The 27,839-nt window shown below is 34.0% G+C and overlaps 1 protein-coding gene across 1 annotated transcript in view; it reads right to left on the bottom strand.

Annotated features, from left to right (window-relative positions):
• LOC143240418 (organic cation transporter protein-like) overlaps nt 1–27,196 on the bottom strand; it is a 70,974-nt gene extending 43,778 nt beyond the window's left edge. The window contains exons 1-2 of the mRNA XM_076482833.1: nt 26,934–27,196; nt 20,306–20,696 (exon numbers count right to left, since the gene is read on the bottom strand). Coding sequence (XP_076338948.1) covers nt 20,306–20,692 — 387 coding nt within the window. The 5' untranslated portion in view covers nt 20,693–20,696; nt 26,934–27,196. The remainder of the gene's footprint in view (nt 1–20,305; nt 20,697–26,933) is intronic.
• Between the last annotated feature and the right edge of the window lie 643 nt (nt 27,197–27,839).

The following is a 27,839-nucleotide window of genomic DNA, read 5'->3' as shown; positions in this document are numbered from 1 at the left end:
ATTTGTCATAAAGTGTATTGAGGATTACTGTGATTTATCTTTTAATTGTGTTCAACTTGATATTTTGCCTTTTAACTTCTTATGATAACCAAATACGCACATCACGGTTATAATATTTATTAAATAATAATACTAATCTTATTTTCCCTGTAATTTAAGCAAAGTGAAGGAACATATTTTCTTTAAAAATTATATTTCGAATAGTAATTAGAGAATGTAAAAACAATTAATCTAATACAATATATATATATATATATATATATATATACTTTAAAGGAAGACTTTAATGTCAGTACATTCACCAATTGTATCATACGAAATTAGAACATTAAGAATTTAATTGATGAAAGTGCGTAAAGTGACAATCTTATAAAAATAGTTACTTAAGAATAAACATGGTAAGAGTTTATTTAGTGGTTGTACGTTAAAAAAATCAAGTCTTTAAAAATAACTTGATAATACTGAAATAGTGTATCTTATCGAAAGATACAATTAAAACGCTCCTAATGTACCTTACAAAGAGCATAATGACACTGAATTCAGTAACTACATCTCACGAAAACAGCATTTAAAAATGAGACTAATGGAACTGCATTGAGTAGCTGTATTTTAAGAAAACGTTACATTACGAATACATCTACTGAAAATGTTTTCAGTAGCTGCATATTAAGAGAAATAACGTTTTAAGAATTAAAAATATGAGATAGCATACAGTAACTGTATTTTAAAAAAGCATTATCCTAGAAATTATCGTATTGGCAGTGCATTTGATAAATGTAACTCTAGAAAACGTATTTCAAAACAAACCTGGTGATAGTCACATATGTACTTGTATCCATACTCGTCACAATACATTAGGTAACTATATGTTGTCATAATTCTCACAAAGAAACACCTAATGACAGTAAACTGTAATCAATAAGTATATCTTTAAAAGTACCATTGAAATGAATCTCATAAAAATAAAATCAGAATGTGAATCTTAGAAGATTATACCTTAAAAATGAAACCAAAACAGTGCATGAGTAGCTGTCTTAAGTAAAAGGTGTCATGCGAATAAACCTCACATTTTTAGTAACTGTATCTTAAGCAAATAATATTTAAAGGTAAACCTGATAATATATCATCCTATATTTTATCTAAAAAAAAAACGTTCTTCAAGAATAAACCTGATGCAAGCGCATTACATATCTGTATCTTAAGACTAACGCACTTCAAGAATGAAAATAATATCAGTAACTACGTATTTGGCAAAAGGTAATTTATGAAAGAACGTAATTGTAAAAAAATAATTGTATACTAGAAGAAAAAAAGACAGTATAAAAGAATCTCATGTCAGTGTATCTAGTAACTGTATCTAAAAAAACATTAAGATTGAATCAAGTGGCAATGATTGAAGTAAACACATCTTAAGTAAAAACAATTAAAGTGACGACATTGCAGTAAATGTATTGTAAAAAACTGGCATTAAAATTAACATGATAAAAAAATGTTAATATTTAGTTACGATGTCTTCAAGGAAATGTATCTTAAGAGTGAATATTATGACACAGTATATGGTTATTGTATATAAACAATGAAGTACATTAACAGTGAAAGTAGTGAAAGTGTATTAAATATTTATGTCTAGATAATAAAAAAACGAATATCGCGAATGAGCCAAAGTAACGGTATCTTAAGAAAAGAAATTATATTAAGAATGGAACTTGTAATAAATAGTTCAGTAACAGAACTTTGAGAATAAATCACCTTAAATATTAACCTGGTGACAATAGCTTTAGTGAGTATTTTAAGAAAACGTATCTTAACATGAACGTGAAGATAGAGAAGTTAGTAACTGTATCTTAATAAATATTTCCTTAAGAATAAACCTGGTGATGGTATACTGAGTACCTTACAAAAAATAAGTATCTCAATAATGGTACTGATAACAAAAGATTCAGTAACTGTACTTTAATCATAATGTGCCTGTAAATGAACCACATAACTGTCTAATGAATTAATATATTTTATGAAAGAAGTAAATTAGATTAGCCTGGTAAAAGTTAAATCAATAACTGTATGGTTGTGTAAAACAACCAGAATAATAGTAAGAGAGGCAGCGGAGAGATGGCACAGCATCTAATGGTAAATATCATCAAGTCTGATTGACGTACTGCTCGACTGATGAATAACAAGCTTTAGTCGTCCTACCAGTGTAAAGGGACAATTATAGTCTGATTGACGTACTGCTCGACTGATGAATAACAAGCTTGAGTCGTCCTACCAGTGTGAAGGGACAATTATAGTCTGATTGACGTACCGCTCGACTGATGAATAACAAGCTTGAGTCGTCCTACCAGTGTGAAGGGACAATTATAGTCTGATTGACGTACTGCTCGACTGATGAATAACAAGCTTGAGTCGTCCTACCAGTGTGAAGGGACAATTATAGTCTGATTGACGTACTGCTCGACTGATGAATAACAAGCTTGAGTCGTCCTACCAGTGTGAAGGACAATTATAGTCTGATTGACGTACTGCTCGACTGATGAATAACAAGCTTGAGTCGTCCTACCAGTGTGAAGGGACAATTATAGTCTGATTGACGTACTGCTCGACTGATGAATAACAAGCTTGAGTCGTCCTACCAGTGTGAAGGGACAATTATAGTCTGATTGACGTACTGCTCGACTGATGAATAACAAGCTTGAGTCGTCCTACCAGTATAAAGGGACAATTATAGTCTGATTGACGTACTGCTCGACTGATGAATAACAAGCTTTAGTCGTCCTACCAGTGTAAAGGGGTAATTATAGTCTGATTGACGTACTGCTCGACTGATGAATAACAAGCTTTAGTCGTCCTACCAGTGTGAAGGGACAATTATAGTCTGATTGACGTACTGCTCGACTGATGAATAACAAGCTTGAGTCGTCCTACCAGTGTAAAGGGGTAATTATAGTCTGATTGACGTACTGCTCGACTGATGAATAACAAGCTTGAGTCGTCCTACCAGTGTGAAGGGACAATTATAGTCTGATTGACGTACTGCTCGACTGATGAATAACAAGCTTGAGTCGTCCTACCAGTGTAAAGGGGTAATTATAGTCTGATTGACGTACTGCTCGACTGATGAATAACAAGTTTGAGTCGTCCTACCAGTGTAAAGGGGTAATTATAGTCTGATTGACGTACTGCTCGACTGATGAATAACAAGCTTGAGTCGTCCTACCAGTGTAAAGGGGTAATTATAGTCTGATTGACGTACTGCTCGACTGATGAATAACAAGCTTGAGTCGTCCTACCAGTGTAAAGGGGTAATTATAGTCTGATTGACGTACTGCTCGACTGATGAATAACAAGCTTGAGTCGTCCTACCAGTGTAAAGGGGTAATTATAGTCTGATTGACGTACTGCTCGACTGATGAATAACAAGCTTGAGTCGTCCTACCAGTGTAAAGGGGTAATTATAGTCTGATTGACGTACTGCTCGACTGATGAATAACAAGCTTGAGTCGTCCTACCAGTGTGAAGGGGCAATTATAGTCTGATTGACGTACTGCTCGACTGATGAATAACAAGCTTGAGTCGTCCTACCAGTGTGAAGGGACAATTATAGTCTGATTGACGTACTGCTCGACTGATGAATAACAAGCTTGAGTCGTCCTACCACTGCAAAAGGGTAATTATAGTCTGATTGACGTACTGCTCGACTGATGAATAACAAGCTTTAGTCGTCCTACCAGTGTGAAGGGACAATTATAGTCTGATTGACGTACTGCTCGACTGATGAATAACAAGCTTTAGTCGTCCTACCAGTGTGAAGGGACAATTATAGTCTGATTGACGTACTGCTCGACTGATGAATAACAAGCTTGAGTCGTCCTACCACTGTAAAAGGATAATTATAGTCTGATTGACGTACTGCTCGACTGATGAATAACAAGCTTGAGTCGTCCTACCAGTGTGAAGGGGCAATTATAGTCTGATTGACGTACTGCTCGACTGATGAATAACAAGCTTGAGTCGTCCTACCAGTGTGAAGGACAATTATAGTCTGATTGACGTACTGCTCGACTGATGAATAACAAGCTTGAGTCGTCCTACCACTGTAAAAGGGTAATTATAGTCTGATTGACGTACTGCTCGACTGATGAATAACAAGCTTTAGTCGTCCTACCAGTGTGAAGGGACAATTATAGTCTGATTGACGTACTGCTCGACTGATGAATAACAAGCTTTAGTCGTCCTACCAGTGTGAAGGGACAATTATAGTCTGATTGACGTACTGCTCGACTGATGAATAACAAGCTTTAGTCGTCCTACCAGTGTGAAGGGACAATTATAGTCTGATTGACGTACTGCTCGACTGATGAATAACAAGCTTTAGTCGTCCTACCAGTGTGAAGGGACAATTATAGTCTGATTGACGTACTGCTCGACTGATGAATAACAAGCTTGAGTCGTCCTACCACTGTAAAAGGGTAATTATAGTCTGATTGACGTACTGCTCGACTGATGAATAACAAGCTTTAGTCGTCCTACCAGTGTGAAGGGGCAATTATAGTCTGATTGACGTACTGCTCGACTGATGAATAACAAGCTTGAGTCGTCCTACCAGTGTGAAGGGACAATTATAGTGACAGTGACGAATAATTATTTTACAGCATCTCTTCTGAAAACTAAATGTGTGGTACAATGTTGTTGTTTTTTAGTGTTGTGAGTGATTACGAATTCGAGTTCTGTGCCTTAATTTGGATTTGAACCAAAAGTAACAGACTTATTCCAGTGCTGATAATCATGCACATGTTCCTGTTAATAATTTTCCTCTTTTCAATTTATTTCTTTCCTTCTTATTATCCAGGGAGAACGAACATTTAAACGACAATAATCCCTTCAAACCAGGTAAGCCCTCCTAATTTATTAATAAAGGCCAAGTGGCGCGTTTGCAAATTCAGCTAGCAAGGTGTTTGTTTATTTGTTTTTTGAATTTCGTACAAAGCTACACGAGAACTATCTGCACTAACCGTCCTTAATTTAGTAGTGTAAGCCTAGAGGAAAGGCAGCTAGTCATCACCACCCACCGCCAACTCTTGGGCTACTCTTTTACCAACGAATAGTAGGATTGACCGTCAAATTCTAACGTCTCCACAGCTGAAAGGGCGAGCATGTTTGGTGCGACAGGGATTCTAACCCGCGACCCTCAGATTACGAGTCGAACGCCTTAACTCACCAGGCCATGTCGGGCCCTAGCGAGATGTAACGAGAAGAGTGACTCGAGAGGCCGATAACTTAAGACATTTACAATAAAAACTGAAACGATAAACAACGTTGTTTATTTATAACAGAAGGAAAGACAGAGAAGTTTCGAAATTCTACGGATTCTATCTTCAGTATCTAAAGCAGAACTATATCATTCATAAGTAAATAACCAAAATACAACACTTCAATAACGATAAATTAATCAAAACTAAAACATATAGAAAGTGAAAGAGTAACAAAAATGTTTGTCGTTGTTGATACTCTTGTCATAGAAGTGTTTTTGACTACCTTTGACGTACTTGGTAAAACTTCTTTGGTAAATATGGTACAGTACTCCTTCCCAGTTCTCTATTCTGTAGGTCCTTCTTCTTTTAGTTTTGTTCTTAACTGTCCCTCAGACGCTGTCACAAACTTTATGCACTGAAGTCTTTTTTTTCTGTGCTTCTTTCAAATTCCTTAATTAGATCTACATTCTGTATGTCAGTTTTCGAGAATTAATTGGGTTTGATGCTTGGTTTTCTTCCCCTCTGCTTTTGTGGTGAATGCAGATGCCTTATAAGTACTTTTTTCCCTGTAGTTCCTGCAAACTTCTACTACCTAGTACATTCACAATCACCATCACATAGATTGGTGCCTTCACACACACAGCTTCAAGGTTTTCCACATAATATGAAGTACCTACCTTTAATTTTGCTATTGAAAAGTTTCTCATTGTCTCATCAATCAGCATACACAGGTGTACCTTGCCTGTCATCTGATCCTTTTATACTAGACTGTATCTCATTTCTGCGCATGTTCCAGTTACCTCTGGTACCGTTGACTCGTTTGATAACTTGAGATTACCATCAGTTAAGCAATGGTTAATCACGGAAAGAGTACTCCCTTACTGTGGTAAATTGGATAGGATACTCTATTCTGTTTCTTCTGGCAGCAGCATCTGTGGAAACAGAAGCTTTTTCTTGTTTCTTTCCAAAATCATCATTGTAAGTTGTTCCAGCTGATTTATGTTGATATTTCTGCGCTGTTTGTTGGTGGTGGACTTGCATTTCTTTGTAATGGGCCTCATTTTATAACAAATATAGTAATTTCTTCATCTTCTTATCAGTTGAGTTTTTGTTACCTTTCATGGTATCCTGTTTCTGGTTAGCCAAAACTGGTTTCAACTTTAATTGGTTATTCTTCGACTTGCCAGTTATACTCTTTCTAGATACTTCCATTTGCTGTTCTGGTAGCCTAATAATCTCATCCACTTCTTTTAGTTCTCTCTCCTTTAGGAATAGTGAAATATGACATGGATGTGTGATCATAAATGGTTCACACATGAATAGATCTGCTAGTCCTTTAAAACTATTTTCACACTTAGCCATCTCATTCTATCTTGTGAAGTATCACCATGAACGTACCATAAATTGAAATAAACTTCCTCATTATGAGGTCTGACTTCTGTGAACTTCAAAGAAAGGCTTTATTTGATAATTCCATAGCGTTTGAGCAAGGACACTTTTAATTTGTCATAGTCCATGGTATCTTCTGAAGTTATGTCTTCATGTGCTTGTAGTCCTTTTCCTATGATAAAATGGTTTAGAAAGGTTGTCTAAACACATTTGTTTTAGTTCTGACTTTGGGCGAATCTTTCACATTTCTCCATAAAGCGTCCATGTCATTTTTATGGACATCACATTTAGGTAGCTTACGTCAGCTGTCTCTATTCCCATTGTCATTCTTATGTTCTTTCTTCTTCTGTTGGTTGACCTTGATTATCTCGATTTGTGTCCTTATTCTTTTTATTTCCAATCTCTTCTCTGTTCTTATTCTCATTATTTCCAATCTCTTCTCTGTCCTAATTCTCTTCATTTCCAATCTCTCCTCTGCCCTTATTCTCTTTATTTCCAATCTCTTCTCTGCCCTTATTCTCTTTATTTCCAATCTCTTCTCTGTCCTTATTCTCTTTATTTCCAATCTCTTCTTTGTCCTTATTCTTTATTTCCAATCTCTCCTCTGCCCTTATTCTTTTATTTCAATCTTTCTCTGTCCTTATTCTTTATTTCCAATCTCTTCTTTGTCCTTATTCTCTTTATTTCTAATCTCTTCTCTGTCCTTATTCTCTCCATTTCCAATCTCTTTACTGTCCTTATCCTCTTTATTTCCAATCTCTTCTCTGTCCTTATTCTCTCCATTTCCAATCTCTTCTCTGTCTTTCTGTCTTTATTTTCTTTATTTCCAATCTCCTCACTGTCCTTTTTCTTCTTTCACAATTTATGCTCATGTTCTTCCTGTTACTGTTTCCTGTTATTCTTTTTGTCATTCTTCCTCCGCTTTTCCTTCTCGTAGAGACCCTCATCTCTCATTACCCATTTATCAAAATCGATCGACATGATTATATAGCGTGATTGTAATTTAAACACTATTTTCGCCACTGTTATGATTGCACATAGTCGTATTTTTGCTGTCACTCACGCCTTATTATACCGCCGTTTACCATGGTATAATCACGGCTAGCTCACCAGTTGCAAGGTTTTTATAGGGCTGGAGTCTTTACAATAGTTGCTTGTGACTTTTTGTCAACAATAAACGGACAGCACACAATCCATTGTTTTGAAATAATATATACAAAACACATCAAACGTATGTAGAAAAATTAGTTACGCTATTGGTTATCCCAGTTGTATCCAGAGCTTTAAACACAACAGAAATAGTTCATCTTCTCTTGTTACAATAACACTGTGAAACCCATTTTACGTGTTGTTTCTTATAGCTAATCTAAACATCACACAGTCTGGCTTGCTTTAGCTTTTTGTATCTGCGTGTATTTACAACATGCGACATAAAATCTAGAAATATCTGTCCATCTACTAACGACAATATTACATACAATGAGAAGACTTTAAAATATCGTCTAAGATGACGTCAACAGTAAAAAGCAGAGTAAATAATCAAACTGCATACACAATGGACGACTTCTACAGAGTTACATTGTGAAACGTACTACAACTGGTACTTTTAAAATAATTAATTTTTCACACTCCTGTCAGGAAAACTAAATAATCATTAAATGCTAAATCACTAAATAAACTAAATAATAATTCTTAAACTAAGCAGTCTCGTATGTTCAACAGTTATATATATTACATATTTATTTTTTTTGACCAAATGTAATAATGAAAAGGCATAATGTCATAATATTACTTACACACCTAAATTAATTTAGTTTTCTGTACGGTAAATTAACAATGATAGAAAAAACATAAGTATTATACTTTACATGTTACCTCATTTAAAGGATGCTAGAATTACATTACAACATATTCTCATTGTGTATTACTTTACACGGCACTTTCTTATAGTACGCGTAATAAATATTTTACACCGTATGATCACACAGTCCTTTGGTTTGTTTTGAATTTCGCGCAAAGCTACACGAAGGCTAACTGCGCTAACCGTCCCTAATTTAACGGTGTAAGACTAGAGGGAAAGCAGCTAGTCATCACCACCTACCGCCAACTCCTGGGCTACTCTTTTACCAACGAGTAGTAGGATTGACCGTAACATTATAACGCCCCCACGGCTAAAAGAGCAAGCATTTTGGTGTGAAATGAATTCGAACTCGTAAATCTCAGATTAGGAGTCGAGTGTCTTAACTACCTGGACATGCCGGGTTCGTAGTTTGTGTATTTCAGTGGTGATAAAAATAATCCACATTACGATAGGTGATCAAAACATTATTGGTAAATAAAGAATATTCTCTAAGTACAAAAATAAAGATTTAAATGGAATGCTCCTAATGTAATTGACAGAAAAAATTGATAACAGATACTGTTTCTTGTTTAATACTTAGTTGAGTATCTCTGACCTTAGCATATGGTTATAACAGATACTGTTTCTTGTTCAATACTTAGTTGAGTATGTCTGGCCTTGGTATATGGTTATAACAGATAATGTTTCTTGTTCAATACTTAGTTGAGTATCTATAGACTTGGTATATGGTTATAACAAATACTGTTTTTTGTTCAATACTTAGTTGAGTATCTCTGGCCTTGGTATATGGTTATAACAGATAATGTTTCTTGTGTAATACTTAGTTGAGTATCTATAGACTTGGTAAATGGTTATAACAGATACTGTTTCTTGTTCAATACTTAGTTGAGTATCTCTGGCCTTGGTAAATGGTTATAACAGATAATGTTTCTTGTGTAATACTTAGTTGAGTATCTATAGACTTGGTATATGGTTATTTCAGATACTGTTTCTTGTTCAATACTTAGTTGAGTATCTCTGGCCTTGGTATATGGTTATAACAGATAATGTTTCTTGTGTAATACTTAGTTGAGTATCTATAGACTTGGTATATGGTTATAACAGATACTGTTTCTTGTTCAATACTTAGTTGAGTATCTATAGACTTGGTATATGGTTATAACAGATACTGTTTCTTGTTCAATACTTAGTTGAGTATCTCTGGCCTTGGTAAATGGTTATAACAGATAATGTTTCTTGTGTAATACTTAGTTGAGTATCTATAGACTTGGTATATGGTTATAACAGATACTGTTTCTTGTTCAATACTTAGTTGAGTATGTCTGGCCTTGGTATATGGTTATAACAGATACTGTTTCTTGTTCAATACTTAGTTGAGTATCTCTGCCCTTGGTAAATGGTTGTGACAGATAATGTTTCTTGAGTAATACTTAGTTGAGTATCTCTGGCCTTGGTAAATGGTTATAACAGATAATGTTTCTTGTGTAATACTTAGTTGAGTATCTATAGACTTGGTATATGGTTATAACAGATACTGTTTCTTGTTCAATACTTAGTTGAGTATCTCTGGCCTTGGTAAATGGTTATAACAGATAATGTTTCTTGTGTAATACTTAGTTGAGTATCTCTGGCCTTGGTATATGGTTATAACAGATAATGTTTCTTGAGTAATACTTAGTTGAGTATCTCTGGCCTTGGTAAATGGTTGTAACAGATAATGTTTCTTGTTCAATACTTAGTTGAGTATCTCTGGCCTTGGTAAATGGTTGTAACAGATAATGTTTCTTGAGTAATACTTAGTTGAGTATCTCTGGCCTTGGTATGTGGTTATAACAGATAATGTTTCTTGTGTAATACTTAGTTGAGTATCTCTGGCCTTGGTATATGGTTATAACAGATAATGTTTCTTGTGTAATACTTAGTTGAGTATCTATAGACTTGGTATATGGTTATAACAGATACTGTTTCTTGTTCAATACTTAGTTGAGTATCTCTGGCCTTGGTAAATGGTTATAACAGATAATGATTCTTGTGTAATACTTAGTTGAGTATCTATAGACTTGGTAAATGGTTATAACAGATACTGTTTCTTGTTCAATACTTAGTTGAGTATCTCTGGCCTTGGTAAATGGTTATAACAGATAATGTTTCTTGTGTAATACTTAGTTGAGTATCTATAGACTTGGTATATGGTTATTTCAGATACTGTTTCTTGTTCAATACTTAGTTGAGTATCTCTGGCCTTGGTATATGGTTATAACAGATAATGTTTCTTGTGTAATACTTAGTTGAGTATCTATAGACTTGGTATATGGTTATAACAGATACTGTTTCTTGTTCAATACTTAGTTGAGTATCTATAGACTTGGTATATGGTTATAACAGATACTGTTTCTTGTTCAATACTTAGTTGAGTATCTCTGGCCTTGGTAAATGGTTATAACAGATAATGTTTCTTGTGTAATACTTAGTTGAGTATCTATAGACTTGGTATATGGTTATAACAGATACTGTTTCTTGTTCAATACTTAGTTGAGTATGTCTGGCCTTGGTATATGGTTATAACAGATACTGTTTCTTGTTCAATACTTAGTTGAGTATCTCTGCCCTTGGTAAATGGTTGTGACAGATAATGTTTCTTGAGTAATACTTAGTTGAGTATCTCTGGCCTTGGTAAATGGTTATAACAGATAATGTTTCTTGTGTAATACTTAGTTGAGTATCTATAGACTTGGTATATGGTTATAACAGATACTGTTTCTTGTTCAATACTTAGTTGAGTATCTCTGGCCTTGGTAAATGGTTATAACAGATAATGTTTCTTGTGTAATACTTAGTTGAGTATCTCTGGCCTTGGTATATGGTTATAACAGATAATGTTTCTTGAGTAATACTTAGTTGAGTATCTCTGGCCTTGGTAAATGGTTGTAACAGATAATGTTTCTTGTTCAATACTTAGTTGAGTATCTCTGGCCTTGGTAAATGGTTGTAACAGATAATGTTTCTTGAGTAATACTTAGTTGAGTATCTCTGGCCTTGGTATGTGGTTATAACAGATAATGTTTCTTGTGTAATACTTAGTTGAGTATCTCTGGCCTTGGTATATGGTTATAACAGATAATGTTTCTTGTGTAATACTTAGTTGAGTATCTATAGACTTGGTATATGGTTATAACAGATACTGTTTCTTGTTCAATACTTAGTTGAGTATCTCTGGCCTTGGTAAATGGTTATAACAGATAATGATTCTTGTGTAATACTTAGTTGAGTATCTATAGACTTGGTATATGGTTATAACAGATACTGTTTCTTGTTCAATACTTAGTTGAGTATCTCTGGCCTTGGTATATGGTTATAACAGATAATGTTTCTTGAGTAATACTTAGTTGAGTATCTCTGGCCTTGGTAAATGGTTATAACAGATAATGTTTCTTGTGTAATGCTTAGTTGAGTATCTCTGGCCTTGGTAAATGGTTATAACAGATAATGTTTCTTGTGTAATACTTAGTTGAGTATCTATAGACTTGGTATATGGTTATAACAGATACTGTTTCTTGTTCAATACTTAGTTGAGTATCTCTGGCCTTGGTAAATGGTTATAACAGATAATGTTTCTTGTGTAATACTTAGTTGAGTATCTATAGACTTGGTATATGGTTATAACAGATACTGTTTCTTGTTCAATACTTAGTTGAGTATCTCTGGCCTTGGTATATGGTTATAACAGATAATGTTTCTTGTGTAATACTTAGTTGAGTATCTATAGAATTGGTATATGGTTATAATAGATAGTGTTTCTTGTTCAATACTTAGTTGAGTATCTCTGGTTTTGGTAAATGGTTGTAACAGATAATGTTTCTTGAGTAATACTTAGTTGAGTATCTCTGGCCTTGGTAAATGGTTATAACAGATAATGTTTCTTGTGTAATGCTTAGTTGAGTATCTCTGGCCTTGGTAAATGGTTATAACAGATAATGTTTCTTGTGTAATACTTAGTTGAGTATCTATAGACTTGGTATATGGTTATAACAGATACTGTTTCTTGTTCAATACTTAGTTGAGTATCTCTGGCCTTGGTAAATGGTTGTAACAGATAATGTTTCTTGTGTAATACTTAGTTGAGTATCTCTGGCCTTGGTAAATGGTTATAACAGATAATGTTTCTTGTGTAATGCTTAGTTGAGTATCTCTGGCCTTGGTAAATGGTTGTAACAGATAATGTTTCTTGAGTAATGCTTAGTTGAGTATCTCTGGCCTTGGTATATGGTTATAACAGATAATGTTTCTTGTATAATACTTAGTTGAGTATCTCTGGCCTTGGTAAATGGTTATAACAGATAATGTTTCTTGTGTAATACTTAGTTGAGTATCTATAGACTTGGTATATGGTTATAACAGATACTGTTTCTTGTTCAATACTTAGTTGAGTATCTCTGGCCTTGGTAAATGGTTGTAACAGATAATGTTTCTTGAGTAATACTTAGTTGAGTATCTCTGGCCTTGGTAAATGGTTATAACAAATAATGTTTCTTGTGTAATGCTTAGTTGAGTATCTCTGGCCTTGGTAAATGGTTATAACAGATAATGTTTCTTGTGTAATACTTAGTTGAGTATCTATAGACTTGGTATATGGTTATAACAGATACTGTTTCTTGTTCAATACTTAGTTGAGTATCTCTGGCCTTGGTAAATGGTTGTAACAGATAATGTTTCTTGAGTAATACTTAGTTGAGTATCTCTGGCCTTGGTAAATGGTTATAACAGATAATGTTTCTTGTGTAATGCTTAGTTGAGTATCTCTGGCCTTGGTAAATGGTTGTAACAGATAATGTTTCTTGAGTAATGCTTAGTTGAGTATCTCTGGCCTTGGTATATGGTTATAACAGATAATGTTTCTTGTGTAATACTTAGTTGAGTATCTCTGGCCTTGGTATATGGTTATAACAGATAATGTTTCTTGAGTAATACTTAGTTGAGTATCTCTGGCCTTGGTAAATGGTTGTAACAGATAATGTTTCTTGTGTAATACTTAGTTGAGTATGTCTGGCCTTGGTAAATGGTTGTAACAGATAATGTTTCTTGAGTAATACTTAGTTGAGTATCTATAGACTTGGTAAATGGCAGACATCATCATGGCAAAAACTGCATAAAGGACTTAATGGAAGTTCACAATGTAACGTGTTAAAGCTTCTTGTAGTTCAAAGATGTCCTTCGATTTCTTATGTTGCACTGTATTGCTCATTACTTTCTAGCAGTTTTTGATGGAGTGGAAGTTGGGGCTATCATCTGGCCAGCATAATTTCTTGAACCTCTCCCTTTGAATATAGTCTTTCACCTAAAATAATTAATTAAAATTCTAAAGTGTCTTTAATACACAAAGAATAAAATGTTCTTTTTATTTCACGTCTGTAGCATAGAGTGCATAAATATTGTGAACTTCTTTTTAGCTCTATAGCACTTAATAGAGCCATCCTCAAATGTGCTCTACTCATTTTCACTGAAGTGAGTCATGATTGTTGGCTTTAACTGAGACCTGAGTACCTCGATGTCCTTGTCAGCACTAACAGTGTCTTTCATTTAATTCAGGCGTCCAACACCATGGCCAGAGACACATACCCATATCACTTAAGCCTGTAGACGCTTCACAGTTGTAATGAAACTTCTCCATTTCAACATCATACAAAGTACTTTCCATCAGGCCATGCATGTTAAACTTTGATTAGCTTGAGAAAAAAAAATCACTTCCATATTGTTTCACCCAAGTCAGCATACTCTAAGTCCAGATGAATTTCAACTTTCCTATCTTGTTGGTGAAGAAGAGTTACTTCCCTGACCTTCTTACTGGTAGACAAAATTGTGTGCGCAGTGATAGTGACTGAGATTTCTCCATGTCAAAGCTTTCTACCGTTTCCTTTCTACTTCTCCACACAGTCAGTCTCTGTATATATTTCTACACCAAGCAGTTCATTATAGGCTTACTTATCTCTTTTAGCAATCCGCTTTTTTCAAAAGTCTCTATTTGTTCAAAGAAACAATGCCTGATTTTATCTGTAGAATTAGCTCGCAACATTAACTATGGTAGCATCACATGTATGATAAAGCAGATAAGCTCCTAAACTGATTCTCCGTAAGAACTTACATTCACAGCCAAAGGCTGATTAATGCAGTGCACAAACAATCTATAAAACTGCAGACGTAATAATTAGACAGTTTCACATCGTACGTGGAACACATTTTTGTTTACCAGAGTTACATCAAAAACGACAATTATTCCTAAAAAGTGCGAAAAAATGAGTGATACAGTAAATTTTTACACAATGATCTCAGGTAGTCTGTTTCAGAATTCTTCTGTTGCCTCACATGTTTTGTGTCAGAATTTCCTTTCATTATTTGCACATTACCAGTGGGAGAATAACTTTGCACGGTATGTTCACATACCCTCAGCGAGACTTTCTTTGCACTGTACGTTGAAATAGTCGTAGAGAGAATTAACTTACACAGTATGTTCACTTAGTCTTTGTATGAATTATTTTAGATGCTATGCTCATACAGTCCGAATAAGTATTACTTTACAAATTATGTTTACATAACCTTTGTAAGAATTATCTTACATGATTTTCTTATATAGTCTATATAAGTATTATTTTACAAAGCACATTAAATAATCTCTGTAAGAATAATTTTGCATGATATATTTACCTAGTTTATGTAAAACTCACTTTGCAAAGTACTTATTGTAGTCTGTGTAGGAATTATTTTACATAGAATGCTCATATAATCTGAGTAAGAGTTATTTTACACACTATGCTTACACAGTATGTGTAAGGATTACTTTATACAATATGCTAAAATAGTCTGTGAAAGAATTATATAACATGGTAAGCTCATACATTTTGTGTCAGAATTACTTTTCACTGTTAGCTCAGACAGTATGTTTAATAATTACTTTACATGGTATGCTCACCTGGTGCAGATAAGAATTCACTTACTTGAAAGGGTTACATAATCTTACCAAAAAGTACAAGTGTTTCAGCATTATCTATGTAAAACATATTTTACACCTGAACTAAAACAGTTTGTATGACAATTAACTTCGCACTTAATTTGTCGTAAAATTACTTTACACGATACCTAATATAGTCTGAGAAAGAATAACTTTACAGGGTATGCTCACACTTTACATACATTGACATATACTGAGCAACAATTACGTAACACTATATGGTCAGATTGTCTGAGTAAAAATTACCTTACATGGTATTCTCATAGTGACTCTGAATGTATTAATTTTAACAGTATACTCACATAATCTGTGTAAGAATTAATTTACATGCTATGCTCGCATAATCTCTATATAATGTCTTTTAAATTATAAGTTCACATAGTTTCGACCGCTACCTTACACAATAATATCGCATATTATCTGTAAGAAGTATAATATGCTGTATGCTCGTACAGTCTCTGTAAGTTTTACTTTACTCAGTGGATTCTTTAATCTGTAGGAGAATCTATTTACACGATATTCTTGATGACGAAAAACCTACTTGAAACAAAAAACTTACAACAAAAGACTACATTCCAGTAAACGACAAATTTATTCAAAAACCAAACACAAAACTGAAGTCCATACTATGTAAAAACTACACTGACAAACACAACGCCAACAGAACTTATAAAATACAATGCAACAACTGCCACGACTTCTATATTGGAGAAACAAGCAGAAAAATGGAAACTAGATTCAAAGAACAAAAAAAAAAAAAAACCTTCACACGTTTTTGAACACTGCAAGTCAAATAAACACAACATAACCGAAGAAAACACCCAGGTACTAAGTAGGAAAACAAATGTAAACAAACGCAAAATCAAAGAAGTCCTACTGAAACAAAAATTAAACCAATATAAAGAAACACCTTTATGCCTATATTAATTAAGAACCTGACATCCAACTGCAATGTCTCTATAATTTCGTACCCTTTTATGATGTCGTCCTAAAGACATGTGTCCGGCAACGATCAGTTACAAACTGTCTTTGTTAACCTGAAGATGGCCTAGAAAGGTCGAAACGTTGTTCTCTGTTTATCAATAAAAATGTTAACACCCATACCAACCGTCCTGAAATACATCTTTATACGATATGTTCATGTAGCTTCTGTACAAATTACTTTAAACTATAACTAATACAATTTGTGTGAGAATTACTATACACGGTATACTCACAAAACCTGTGCAAGTTTTATTTTACACAATATGACCGCGAAGTCTGTTTAAGAATTATTTTATATAGTGTGGATAAATAGATCAAATTACTTTACGCAATATGTTTTCAAATTGTCTATGAAATAATTACGCATATCTTATGTAAGAATTTCTTTTCACAATTTTCTTACATCGTTTTTACAAGAATCTCCCAATCTGTTTAAGTGCTTCACACTGCACCTTACGGAGCTAAATTACTTTGCACAGTTTGGTTATATGGTCTGTGCAAGAATTATTCTACGCGATTTGTTTTGGTAGTGAATGTAGGAAGTTCATAGCGCTACAAGCTCATGTTATCTGCGTAAGAATTAATTTTCAGTATCTGTTCAGAAGGTATGTCTAAGAATAGTATGCTCACACCCACTGTCTGAGAAGTATTCACATGATACTTAACACAATAATTACTTTTTTATAATTACTTTGGTGGTATGCTCACACAATCTGAGTAAAAATTATTTTAAATGGTATAATCTTGTATTCTATGTGAGAATGTCCTTACACGATATGCTTATATAATCTGTGTAAAAACTGTTTTACATGATATCTTCGCAAGGATTACCTAACATGATAAGCTCACATACTCTGTATACAAATTGCTTTTCACTGTTTGCTGACACTGTAAGTGAAAGAATTACTTCATACTGTATGCTCACGTAGCCTTTGCAAGTATCACTTTACAAGATATGTTCATATCGTCTGTTTAAGAATGACTTTGCATAGATTTGGTAAAAATTAGCTTACACAGAAGGCTCACACAATCTTACCAGGAGTTAGCTTTCACGGTATTCTCATATAGCCTGTGCAATAAACATTTTACACCGCAGTGCGTGTGAGAATTACTTCACACGGTTACATGTATATTTTTTATTCCCATCGCTAAAATTGAAACTTCACCGAACTCAAGATAAATCTGCTTAAGTAAAGCCTAAATTAAAGCAACTCTTGTAACTTCACCGTGATAAAATGTTTAAATATTGTACTGATTGATATAACATACATATTGGCTAATTCAAATCTTTCCTCACAGAAATAAGCAAGTTTAGCTCAAAATAGAGGTTTTTATCTTTCGTAGTAATTTAAAATTAGGCGAAATCATGTTGGTTAGGTAATTAAATAATGACAACTCACAAGAAACATTATCAAATACGTGAATGAAGGCAAGGAGCATTATCAAATACGTGAATGAAGGCAAGGAACATTATCAAATACGTGAATGAAGGCAAAGAACATTATGAAATATATGAATGAAGACAAGGAGCATTATCAAATACATGAATGAAGACTTAACTTCTGGAAATAGTTTGCTCAATAAATGGTTGAAAATTTTAATACTAAAATTTAAAGTATGAGAATCATAAATATTTTACCACATTCTAAGTGTAATAAAATAGTTACTAAAACTAACAAAAAAGAATGACTCATGTAATGTCTTGTAGCAGATATGCATACTTTACAAATTTTGAAGATGTTGAATGCTTTGTCACAATAGTTTGAATAAAAGTTTAATCATCAATATTTTAGCCTCAAATTTTGATCTCGCATCTTTTGGTCGCAGTTTTTTACTCAGCTATGCTAGTCCCCCCCCCACTAATATAGTGTTATGTCTACGGATTTACAACGCGAAAATCAGCGGTTCGATTCCCGTCGATGGTCTCAGCAGATAGCCCGATGTGGCTTTGCTATAAGAAAAAAACACACACACGTACAACTATGCTGCTTTTGGTTATATGTTACCATTTTCTCTTGTACATTATGGAAAAATAACAACAAAGGGCATAACTTTAATACTGTGATATAGTTTGAAATAAATAACATCAGGCACTTATTACATTTGGAGATATTTTATTCCATGTTGGTTTTCTCAATACTTCAAAAACTTTCATATCTTTCAGTTGCTTTATTTTTGTCCACATTTTTTTTCAGTCAAGTTATTTTTAAATAGATATCGTGATCTTTTTGTAGTTGTTTATGTAGTATATAAAGTGATAATGTAAAATATACTAACTATATGCCAGAAATGAAGGCAGTCGCGAAGCAGGAAGAGTTTTTACTGGTTTGAAGTCGAATGCAAAGAAGTACGCCAACTGCCCAAAACTTCCTAATGTGTGGTAGAAATTTGAGTGCAATCACCTCAGCAATTTTTTTCTCCAGATAAGCGCAAAAATAAACAATATTTTAGCGTAATTTTTACTTATTTTTGCTCCTGTCTCCAAGAATATTAGTTGCTACAAACAATTTTGTACCTTTCTAGAAAAACCTACCTTCCAGCTACGAAGTAAATGCGAGAGAAATCAGTTTACTGGAAATTTGTTTTATTTTACTAGTACGAAGAAGGAGAAGGTGAAGAAGTTCAGGTTAAGTTTGGCCTGCTGTGAAACGATAAGAGTCAAAGCAATGTCTTTGAAAATTGGTCTGTGAGGTAAGCAGATCTGGCAGGCAGATCTACCACACACACAAAAAGTGAGAGTTTTGATTAATGGGGAGATTATAGTGACAGTTGAAAGACCCAAAGTTTTTAATTACTGTTAATAACACACTAAATGACGTGTGTTTTGTTTTTTTTATCGCACGACGCCCTAACCTTATATCTTGAATTACATAAATATGTAAAATAGGACATATTTAAAAATAGGTCTTGAAAATTTATATGCAAAAACGGCTCGTTTGGGTTGAGAAAATATTTTACATAGAAGAGCGAACAACGTTTCGACCTTCTTCGGTCATCGTCAGGTTCACAAAGAAAGAGGCAACTGACCGGAAGCTGACCACATGTTTGAAAGGGGTTGTGTAACTGAGTGTCGGCATGTAGAGGGCGGTATTAGATGTTTGAATATATAATTTTATTTATTTTATTATATTAATATAGGTATAAAGGCGTTCCTTTATATTGGTTTATTTTGGGTTTAAGTTGTTGTATAAGTAAGGCTTCTTTAATTTTGCGTTTATTTATGTTTGTTTCTTTATTTAGTATTTGAGTGTTTTCTATGGTTATGTTGTGTTTATTTGACTTGCAGTGTTCGAAAACGTGTGAAGGTGAGTTTTTATGTTCTTTAAATCTGGTTTCCATTTTTCTACTTGCAAATCAAATAAACACAACATAACCATAGAAAACACTCAAATACTAAATAAAGAAACAAACATAAGCAAACGCAAAATTAAAGAAGCATTACTTATACAACAACTTAAACCCAAAATAAACCAATATAAAGAAACGCCTTTATACCTATATTAATATAATAAAATAAATAAAATTATATATTCAAACATCTAATACCGCCCTCTACATGCCGACACTCAGTTACACAACCTCTTTCAAACATGTGGTCAGCTTCCGGTCAGTTGCCTCTTTCTTTGTGAACCTGACGATGACCGAAGAAGGTCGAAACGTTGTTCGCTCTTCTATGTAAAATACTTGCTCAACCCAAACGAGCCGTTTTTGCATATAAAGTTCTCAACAAGTGGGTTTCTCGACATCACTGAGGTCTTGGAAATTCACTTAACATCAGAAATATATATAATAAGAACTTTTAGAAAATTATACATATACCTCATCAATGATTGTGGAAGTGTAGTAAGAGTTATCATATTCCCACGAAGTACAAGTGGTCGTTGAATTTTCTTCCTCCATGTGTGAAGTAAAGTTTGTATACATAAGGCATGAACTGTAGATGTCACTGCCGTTCTTTGATTGCACACGAGGTATTGCCAAAGCTTTCCATTGGTCAGTAGATATATTAGAATACCTTGTAGGACGCTGGCACCAGTGGTCAACGTTTGGCGCTAAAAACAACATTGCCAACACGTGCCAACAATGTGCCACAAGGGAGATGAAGGTAATAAAGAAAATCCTCCTTTGCCAAGGCCCAAAATATCCTATTACATCTACTAATTCCTTTGTATCATCTTGTCCCTTATAATTTTCATCAGTCTTCATGTTTCTGTAAATATGAACTAACTGTTAGAATAATATCAGAATATGATATTTTATATTTAGTTTATATATTCTAAACTCGATCATCATTAATATTATGAATCGTTAAGGAAACATTATAGAATTTTCTATGAAACAGATAATTTTTGTTCCTGACGTACTTTATTGCGTATTACCTTAAATATTGTTACTAAATTATGTTTGAGAAATGAAATAGGAACATTTTAAACTTTTCACAAAACTAATAACCACCAGAGTCATTATTTTTGGGGAGATCTTCGTACGAATATAAAAGTAATGGTTATTCATAAATGTAGTGGAAGTTATTAGATAAATATTGTTAAATAATGGTACTTAATATCCTTCAGTTTAGCAATATACAAACTTTACTCAAATATACCTCTTCAATAATTTAATCGTTGTAAAGTTTTGTATTTATAACAATTTATACAATATACAGTATTGTATCATAAATATAAATATTTCAGATTTTGCTCGTTATTGACAATTGCTATTGTCCATCAACATTAACTTATCACTGACTCTTGGTTTTTCGCTAAGTATTAGTATAATTAGTTTCAGAGTGAAAGTATATATTTACTTTCAGATATATAATAGTCAACAATTTAAGGAACTTTTGAACAAATAATAATTAATTATAACTTTTTACAAAGTCTAAAAGAGATTTTTAAAGTACTCGTTTTACACGTTCAAGTGCTTCATTTGTGTTATTTTTTTATCAGAGTATTAAATCATTTAACTGTTAACATAGAATTTGACAAATAAATATTTGGTGCTTTGTATTAATATACATATATATATTGGGAATGATTGTGTGATAAATAATACATTTTTATTTTCATTTTATCCCGGCAAGGCCAAGCGTGTTAAGACGTTTGACTCGTAATCCGAGGGTCACGGGTTCGAATCCCCGTCACACCAAACATGCTCGCCATTTCAGCCGTGGGGGCGTTATAACGTGACGGTCAATCCTACTATTCGTTGTTAAAGAGTAGCCTAAGAGTTGGCGGTGGGTGGTGATGACTAGCTGCCTTCCCTATAGTCTTACGCTGCTAAATTAGGGAAGGCTAGTGCAGATAGCCCTCGAGTAGCTATGCGCAAAATTCAAAACAAACAAATGCATTTTCATTTTATGGTTTTTAACTGTGCAAAAAGATACGCAATGGACTATCTGAATTCTGGCTACCACTGTACCGAAATCTAATCTGCTTTCTATCATTGGAAGTACGTAGATGTACCACTGCACCACTTTTAAAGAAGTTATTAAAGTAACTGCTTAACTACAACTGTTAATGTTGAAACAATTGCGCTAAGTATTTGGAACGTTAAGATAAATGGATATCCATGATTCTTCTATGTGATTCAGGTATAGACGTCTCTAATTTTAAATTGTGCAGCAGAAGGTAGTAACCTGTTGTCAGCATCAGTCATATGAAGCAGCTACTCGAATAGATTGTTTGGTTTTGAATTTCGCGCAAAGCTATACGAGGGCTACCTGTGCTAGCTAATGGATGGCTATCCCAAATGTAGTTCATTTTTGTAAACTAAACGTGAATCTTGTAATCAGTAATTTTCGACTCTTCATTAGTTTTCTCTCTGAGAATTTGTTTTTCATATCTGATATAATTTTGTTCATGTTTATGCCTAATCTTTCTCAAGACTCGTTATTTTTCATGGTAATTTCCCATGTTTTTAGTTCTTTCTACTTTATATTGTTTGTTAATCTATGTTCATATCATGTATTTATGTTATTTTCTCTACATCCATTATAATTTCCATCTTAAGCTCTTTTTTTAAACCTTTCTACAAACCCCTTTGGTGGTAAGTTTCTCGTTTCCAGGTGAGTGTTTTTTCCTGTCGGAAATTAATCATAACATTTTTGAGTAGTCTACGTCAGATAAACATGCTTTCGAAAGCTCTCTTGTTATTAGGTTTTATAATTTTGTTTAAAATAACTGAAAATACGCTGTTATATCAATATTAATTCAGTTCTGGTTAAGTGTATTATTCAATAATGTGCATTTTAAATGTAAGCTTTTTACCTTGCGTCCCATACAGAGAATATTAGACGTACTATGATGCACCACTACCCCAAAATCACTTGGTATGTTATTTTTATAAGTGTATATTAGACTTATTACACTGCACAACAAAGTTTTTGCTTCTTGAACACTGTTGGGTATTCCTTACGGAATTTTGGCTGCTGATCACGAAAATCACATCAAAATTTGCCCATCACGTACGGTTTCATCGAAATCTTCAGTTTTGTCAGGACATTATTACAATGGAAAAACGATATCAGGGCAACTGGAATCCGTCAATGCTTGCTGACTACTGTTGGACACTGCAACGTGATGCGCCGGACATTGAATACAAACAAAAATCAGGAGCAAAACACTTTTAATTATGTTGAATAGTGTGTTAGAAACATAAACGCAATTGAATACGTTATTGCCGGTAAACAATTAACAGTCTATTTCTTAACATTCCTACGTGATGAAGCAAGACCAAAACTATATTTGTGCATATCCACCAGGTACCTGTCACATTCAGCAAAAATTTTTCAGCAAGCAATACTTTTTTAAAAATTGCCTTGCAGTGTTATTTGCATGTTATTTTATGCATATTCCTCTCCACCTTTTGGTTGAACCTATATATTTCCAGGTCTTTTATGTTACTTTATCATTTTAAATGTTTTTAAGTATGAATTGCTATATTGATTCCTAAGAAGTATATTTTGTATTTTCAGGTCTGAAGGTTACCTTTAAATTGGGCACGTTTTACAAAAACAGTTATATGATAGATTCTTCACATCTAATAAAGGTTTGCTTGAATATGACAATATTACATAGTAGCTGTTTAACATTATTTCCTTTAGGTAGAAATAATACTGTCTATCATAATATTTGAATAAACAATTTTATTAAAAATATTTAACATCAATCAGTCTTTATCAAAATATTCATAGATAGTAATTATTTTATAAGCACAATAAACTTGTATTTTTAACAAAACTGGTCCTAAACAAATCTAGAATCCAATTATTTAAATTATAATACACCCTCCCAGTGGCTCAGCGGTATGTCTGCAAACTCATAATGCTAAAAACCGGGTTTCGATACCCCTGGTGAGCGGAGCACAGATAGCCCATTGCTTAACTCAGGACAACAACAACAAATTGGAATATGAACGTGTAATTGTTTTCTTATGATACGTATATCAACTAATACGTAATTATACATACGCTTTTATATTTTAAACTATTGGTCTACCACAATATTCTTTTTTATTTATTATATATTTTTAAAAACTCGTAGAAAATACACTGCTGGCCAAAATCTTAAGGCCAATGAACATAAAGAAAAAATATGCATTTTGCATTGTTAGACTTATTTGAGTAGAGCTTCGAAAGATGAAAATAAGAAAAGAGAAAATAAAAATAAAAACCTTTTTTAGCATTTAATAGGGAAAATGTAATCACTATGAAATTAGCCTAAATACTAGCTGGTCAAAAGCTTAAGACCATACCAAAAAGAAGTCCTAGACAGGGTAAGAAATGCTCAACAAGAGATTTCAGTAATGAATTGCACGGCCGTCATTGCGAATAACTTCAAACATTCGCTTTGGCATGATCAATATAAGCGTTTGCAGAATGCTGGCTGAAATGTTATCGCAAGTGGTGAAGATGGCTTCACAAACATCATGCACTGTTTGGAATTGACGTCGATTTCTATCGACATCCCTTGCCATCCACCCCCAAACATTTTCAATGGGGTTCACTTCGGGCGAACACCCTGGATAGTCCAAAACAATCACGTTATTCGCCATGAAAAATCCTTTGTCCTGCAGGCATTGTGGATTGCAGCGTTGTCCTGCTGAAAGATCCAGTCATTTCCACACAAGCGAGGGCCTTCAGTCAATAAGGATGCTCTCTCCAACATGCCAGTGTAGCCAGCTGCTGTTTGACGCCCCTGTATAACTTGAAGCTCCATTGTTCTATGGAAGGAGAAAGCACCCCAGATCACGATGGAACCTCCTTCCACACCACGTAACAGCTCAGTTAAACTTTGTTGAGAAGCACCAAACATAGGACGTAGAAAATTGGATGAAGGTTTTGTTCTCTTATGAGAAAAAAATTAACCTGGACGATCCAGATGACTTCCAACGTTACTGGCACGATAAGGATATCCCGCCGGAGACATTTTTACATGACACAGTGGAGGAGGTTCCATCGTGATCTGGGGTGCTTTCTCCTTCCATAGAACAATGGAGCTTCAAGTTATACAGGGACGTCAAACAGCAGCTGGCTACACTGGCATGTTGGGAGAGAGCATCCTTATTGATTGAAGGCCCTCGCTTGTGTGGAAATGACTGTTCTTGAGCTGCATTCTGCATCCGTAAAGGCCTTAAGCTGGTTCGACAAATGGCTGGTGTCTTGCTGGACAACCCATCAAATCATCCTGCTCAACGCGGGCGAAAATTTCTTGGGCCGAACACTCAAAATTCTCGTTCCGTATCCCTCAGGGTCTTTTAAGAAATTTGCAACAGCAGTTTTACTACGCCCAATCTCGCCTGCGATGGCACGTTGAGAGAGACCTTGGTTTTGCAGCTCGACAATTTTGCTACGTTCAAACTCTGTCAACTTTTTAGTCTTTGCCATGTTTTTACCCAATGTAACACAATAGACGGCAGTAGGAGATGTTGACAACGCTAATGCTTGAACACATATTTCTAAATTTCGTTACGTGTTTACCGATTGAAGCTTCGTTTTAGTATGGTCTTAAACTTTTGACCAGCTAGTATTTAGGCTAATTTCATAGTGTTCACATTTTCCCTATAAAATGCTATTTTTTTTCCCCTTTTCTTATTTTCATCTTTCGAAGTTCTACTCAAACATGCGATTGAGTCTAACAACGCAACATGCATATTTTATCTTTATATTCATTAACCTAAAGATTTTGGCCAGTAGTGGAAGTGAACGATCCTAGTGGTGTTATCTTTAACTATTCTTCTTGTGCAATTACACTAACGTTTTATAATTGTAATAAGAAAAATTTCATTTTGATTTTTAATCTATATAAAATATTCTTTAACTTTGTGAAATAAGTGTCAACGTTTAAAATATTATTTTCTAGAAATATGTTTTCTTCATAAAACTATTATTTTTATTCAGATTGTATGATCTACACTCAAAGTTATAATTATTTAACAATGATAGGACTAATGCAAGTACTATTAATGTTTATTTCGTCTCTTATTTTTTGCTTGGAAAACTTTTGTAGTAAATCTTCAAAAGCAAATAAACTATCCTCAAAGTAAATAATTTAGAGTTGCAGTTGCAAATTTAAATACAAGCTAAGATCTTTTCTGTTTCATTTAAAATATAATCCAAAGATTAAATATCATATTATCAGAATATTTAAGAAAAGTGTTATCCATCTGAACTTTCATTATAAAATTCTATTTTATATGGAATATCCGACACGATTCTTCTCGTATAATGGGTAAAACTACAACAAAAGAGAGAATGTCTCTTTGTGGTTATGATGCTGTTACAAGCTACAATACTTATCAGCATTAATATATTCTCTAAATAATATCAGCTGGCTCTTCACATAACTAACTCATTGTCAAATAAGGGCCAAAATGTTCAGACCATTTAATAAGAGATTAATGACAATCACTAAAAAACCGTATAGAGTAATCAGAGAATTTGTCAGGAATTTATTATTACTAGAGTTATTATTATTCATTTTAAATCGTCTTCACATAAGGTATTGAATTACGTGCACCTGTTTTCTGTTAAACACAAAAGCTACTCACCGAGAATGATGAACAAGTTAAAATGGTTATTTAAAGCCAAACAAACTTGTTTGAAATCACAACTTTGATGATTCTCAAAGAAGAAATGTTCGAAACTTTTCTTTGACTGGTTTTATTTTGTTTGTGAAGTTGTTGTTTTGAATTAAACACAAAGCTACACAATAGGCTATCTGTACTCTGTCTACCACGAGTATCGAAACCTGGTTTTTCGCATTATAAGTCCCCAGACATACCGCTGTGCCACTGGAGTAGAGGGTAATGAAAGGAAGAAGACTACAATAGTGACAAGACAAAAATTAAGTACAAAACGTTTTCTAAATGATAAATGATTTAATATATGAGTTCTATATGAGGTATGATTTTTTTTTAAATAAATAAAATACATGAAAGTTTTTCTTACCCATTCACGTTACTCAAACGTTCTATTAAACATATGGAGCTTCCGTAGCAAGAACGTTAAGTGGGAAACCTTCAGCAACTTATAAGTTGTTTAGTGAATAAAATATTAGTGTGTAAAACACGTAATATTATATAACTTGTAAAAATAATTTGCATAAAATCTTGAACTACTTCAGCTGAATAGAACTTGAGAAATATCTATTAAAGCTATATACTATGCTACGTACTGCAGTAAACGTTCTTCCGGTAAGTAAATCAAACACACGGTTGTCAACATGGTTTTATTCAGGAAACACCTTTCCGCGACTGATTAACGAACTAGATTATTGCATCGCCAGTATTTCTATTTACTACCGTGACCTATAATATAAACAAGCTTTCAGTTCATGAAACGATATACGTAAACTAAAACCACATACTTCTATTTTGTAATCTGGCTCTCAACTCTGCACGATACGCCAGATACGTTCGACGCCCTCACTCTTCAGTTTGTTTTGGAATTTCGCACAAAGCTACTCGAGGGCTATCTGTGCTAGCCGTCCCTAATTTAGTAGTGTAAGACTAGAGAGAAGGCAGCTAGTCATCACCACCCACCGCCAACTCTTGGGCTACTCTTTTACCAACGAATAGTGGGATTGACCGTCACATTATACACCCCCACGGTTGGGAGGGCGAGCATGTTTAGCGCGACGCGGGCGCGAACCCGCGACCCTCGGATTACGAGTCGCACGCCTCACGCGCTCGGCCATGCCAGGCCAAATGCACTCTTCAGTAGCATAGCGGTTTGTCTGCCGACTCACAAGTACTAGAGACCGGGTTTCGACACCTGTGATAGTTAGAGAACAGATCGTGTAGCTTGTGCTTAACTTTTAAACACATAAACGTTTCACACACTACTATTTCTCTA

The sequence above is a fragment of the Tachypleus tridentatus genome, chromosome 2 (assembly GCF_004210375.1).
Source record: "Tachypleus tridentatus isolate NWPU-2018 chromosome 2, ASM421037v1, whole genome shotgun sequence".
Taxonomy (NCBI): Eukaryota; Metazoa; Arthropoda; class Merostomata; order Xiphosura; family Limulidae; genus Tachypleus; species Tachypleus tridentatus.
This window is presented reverse-complemented; position numbering and strand designations above follow the sequence as displayed.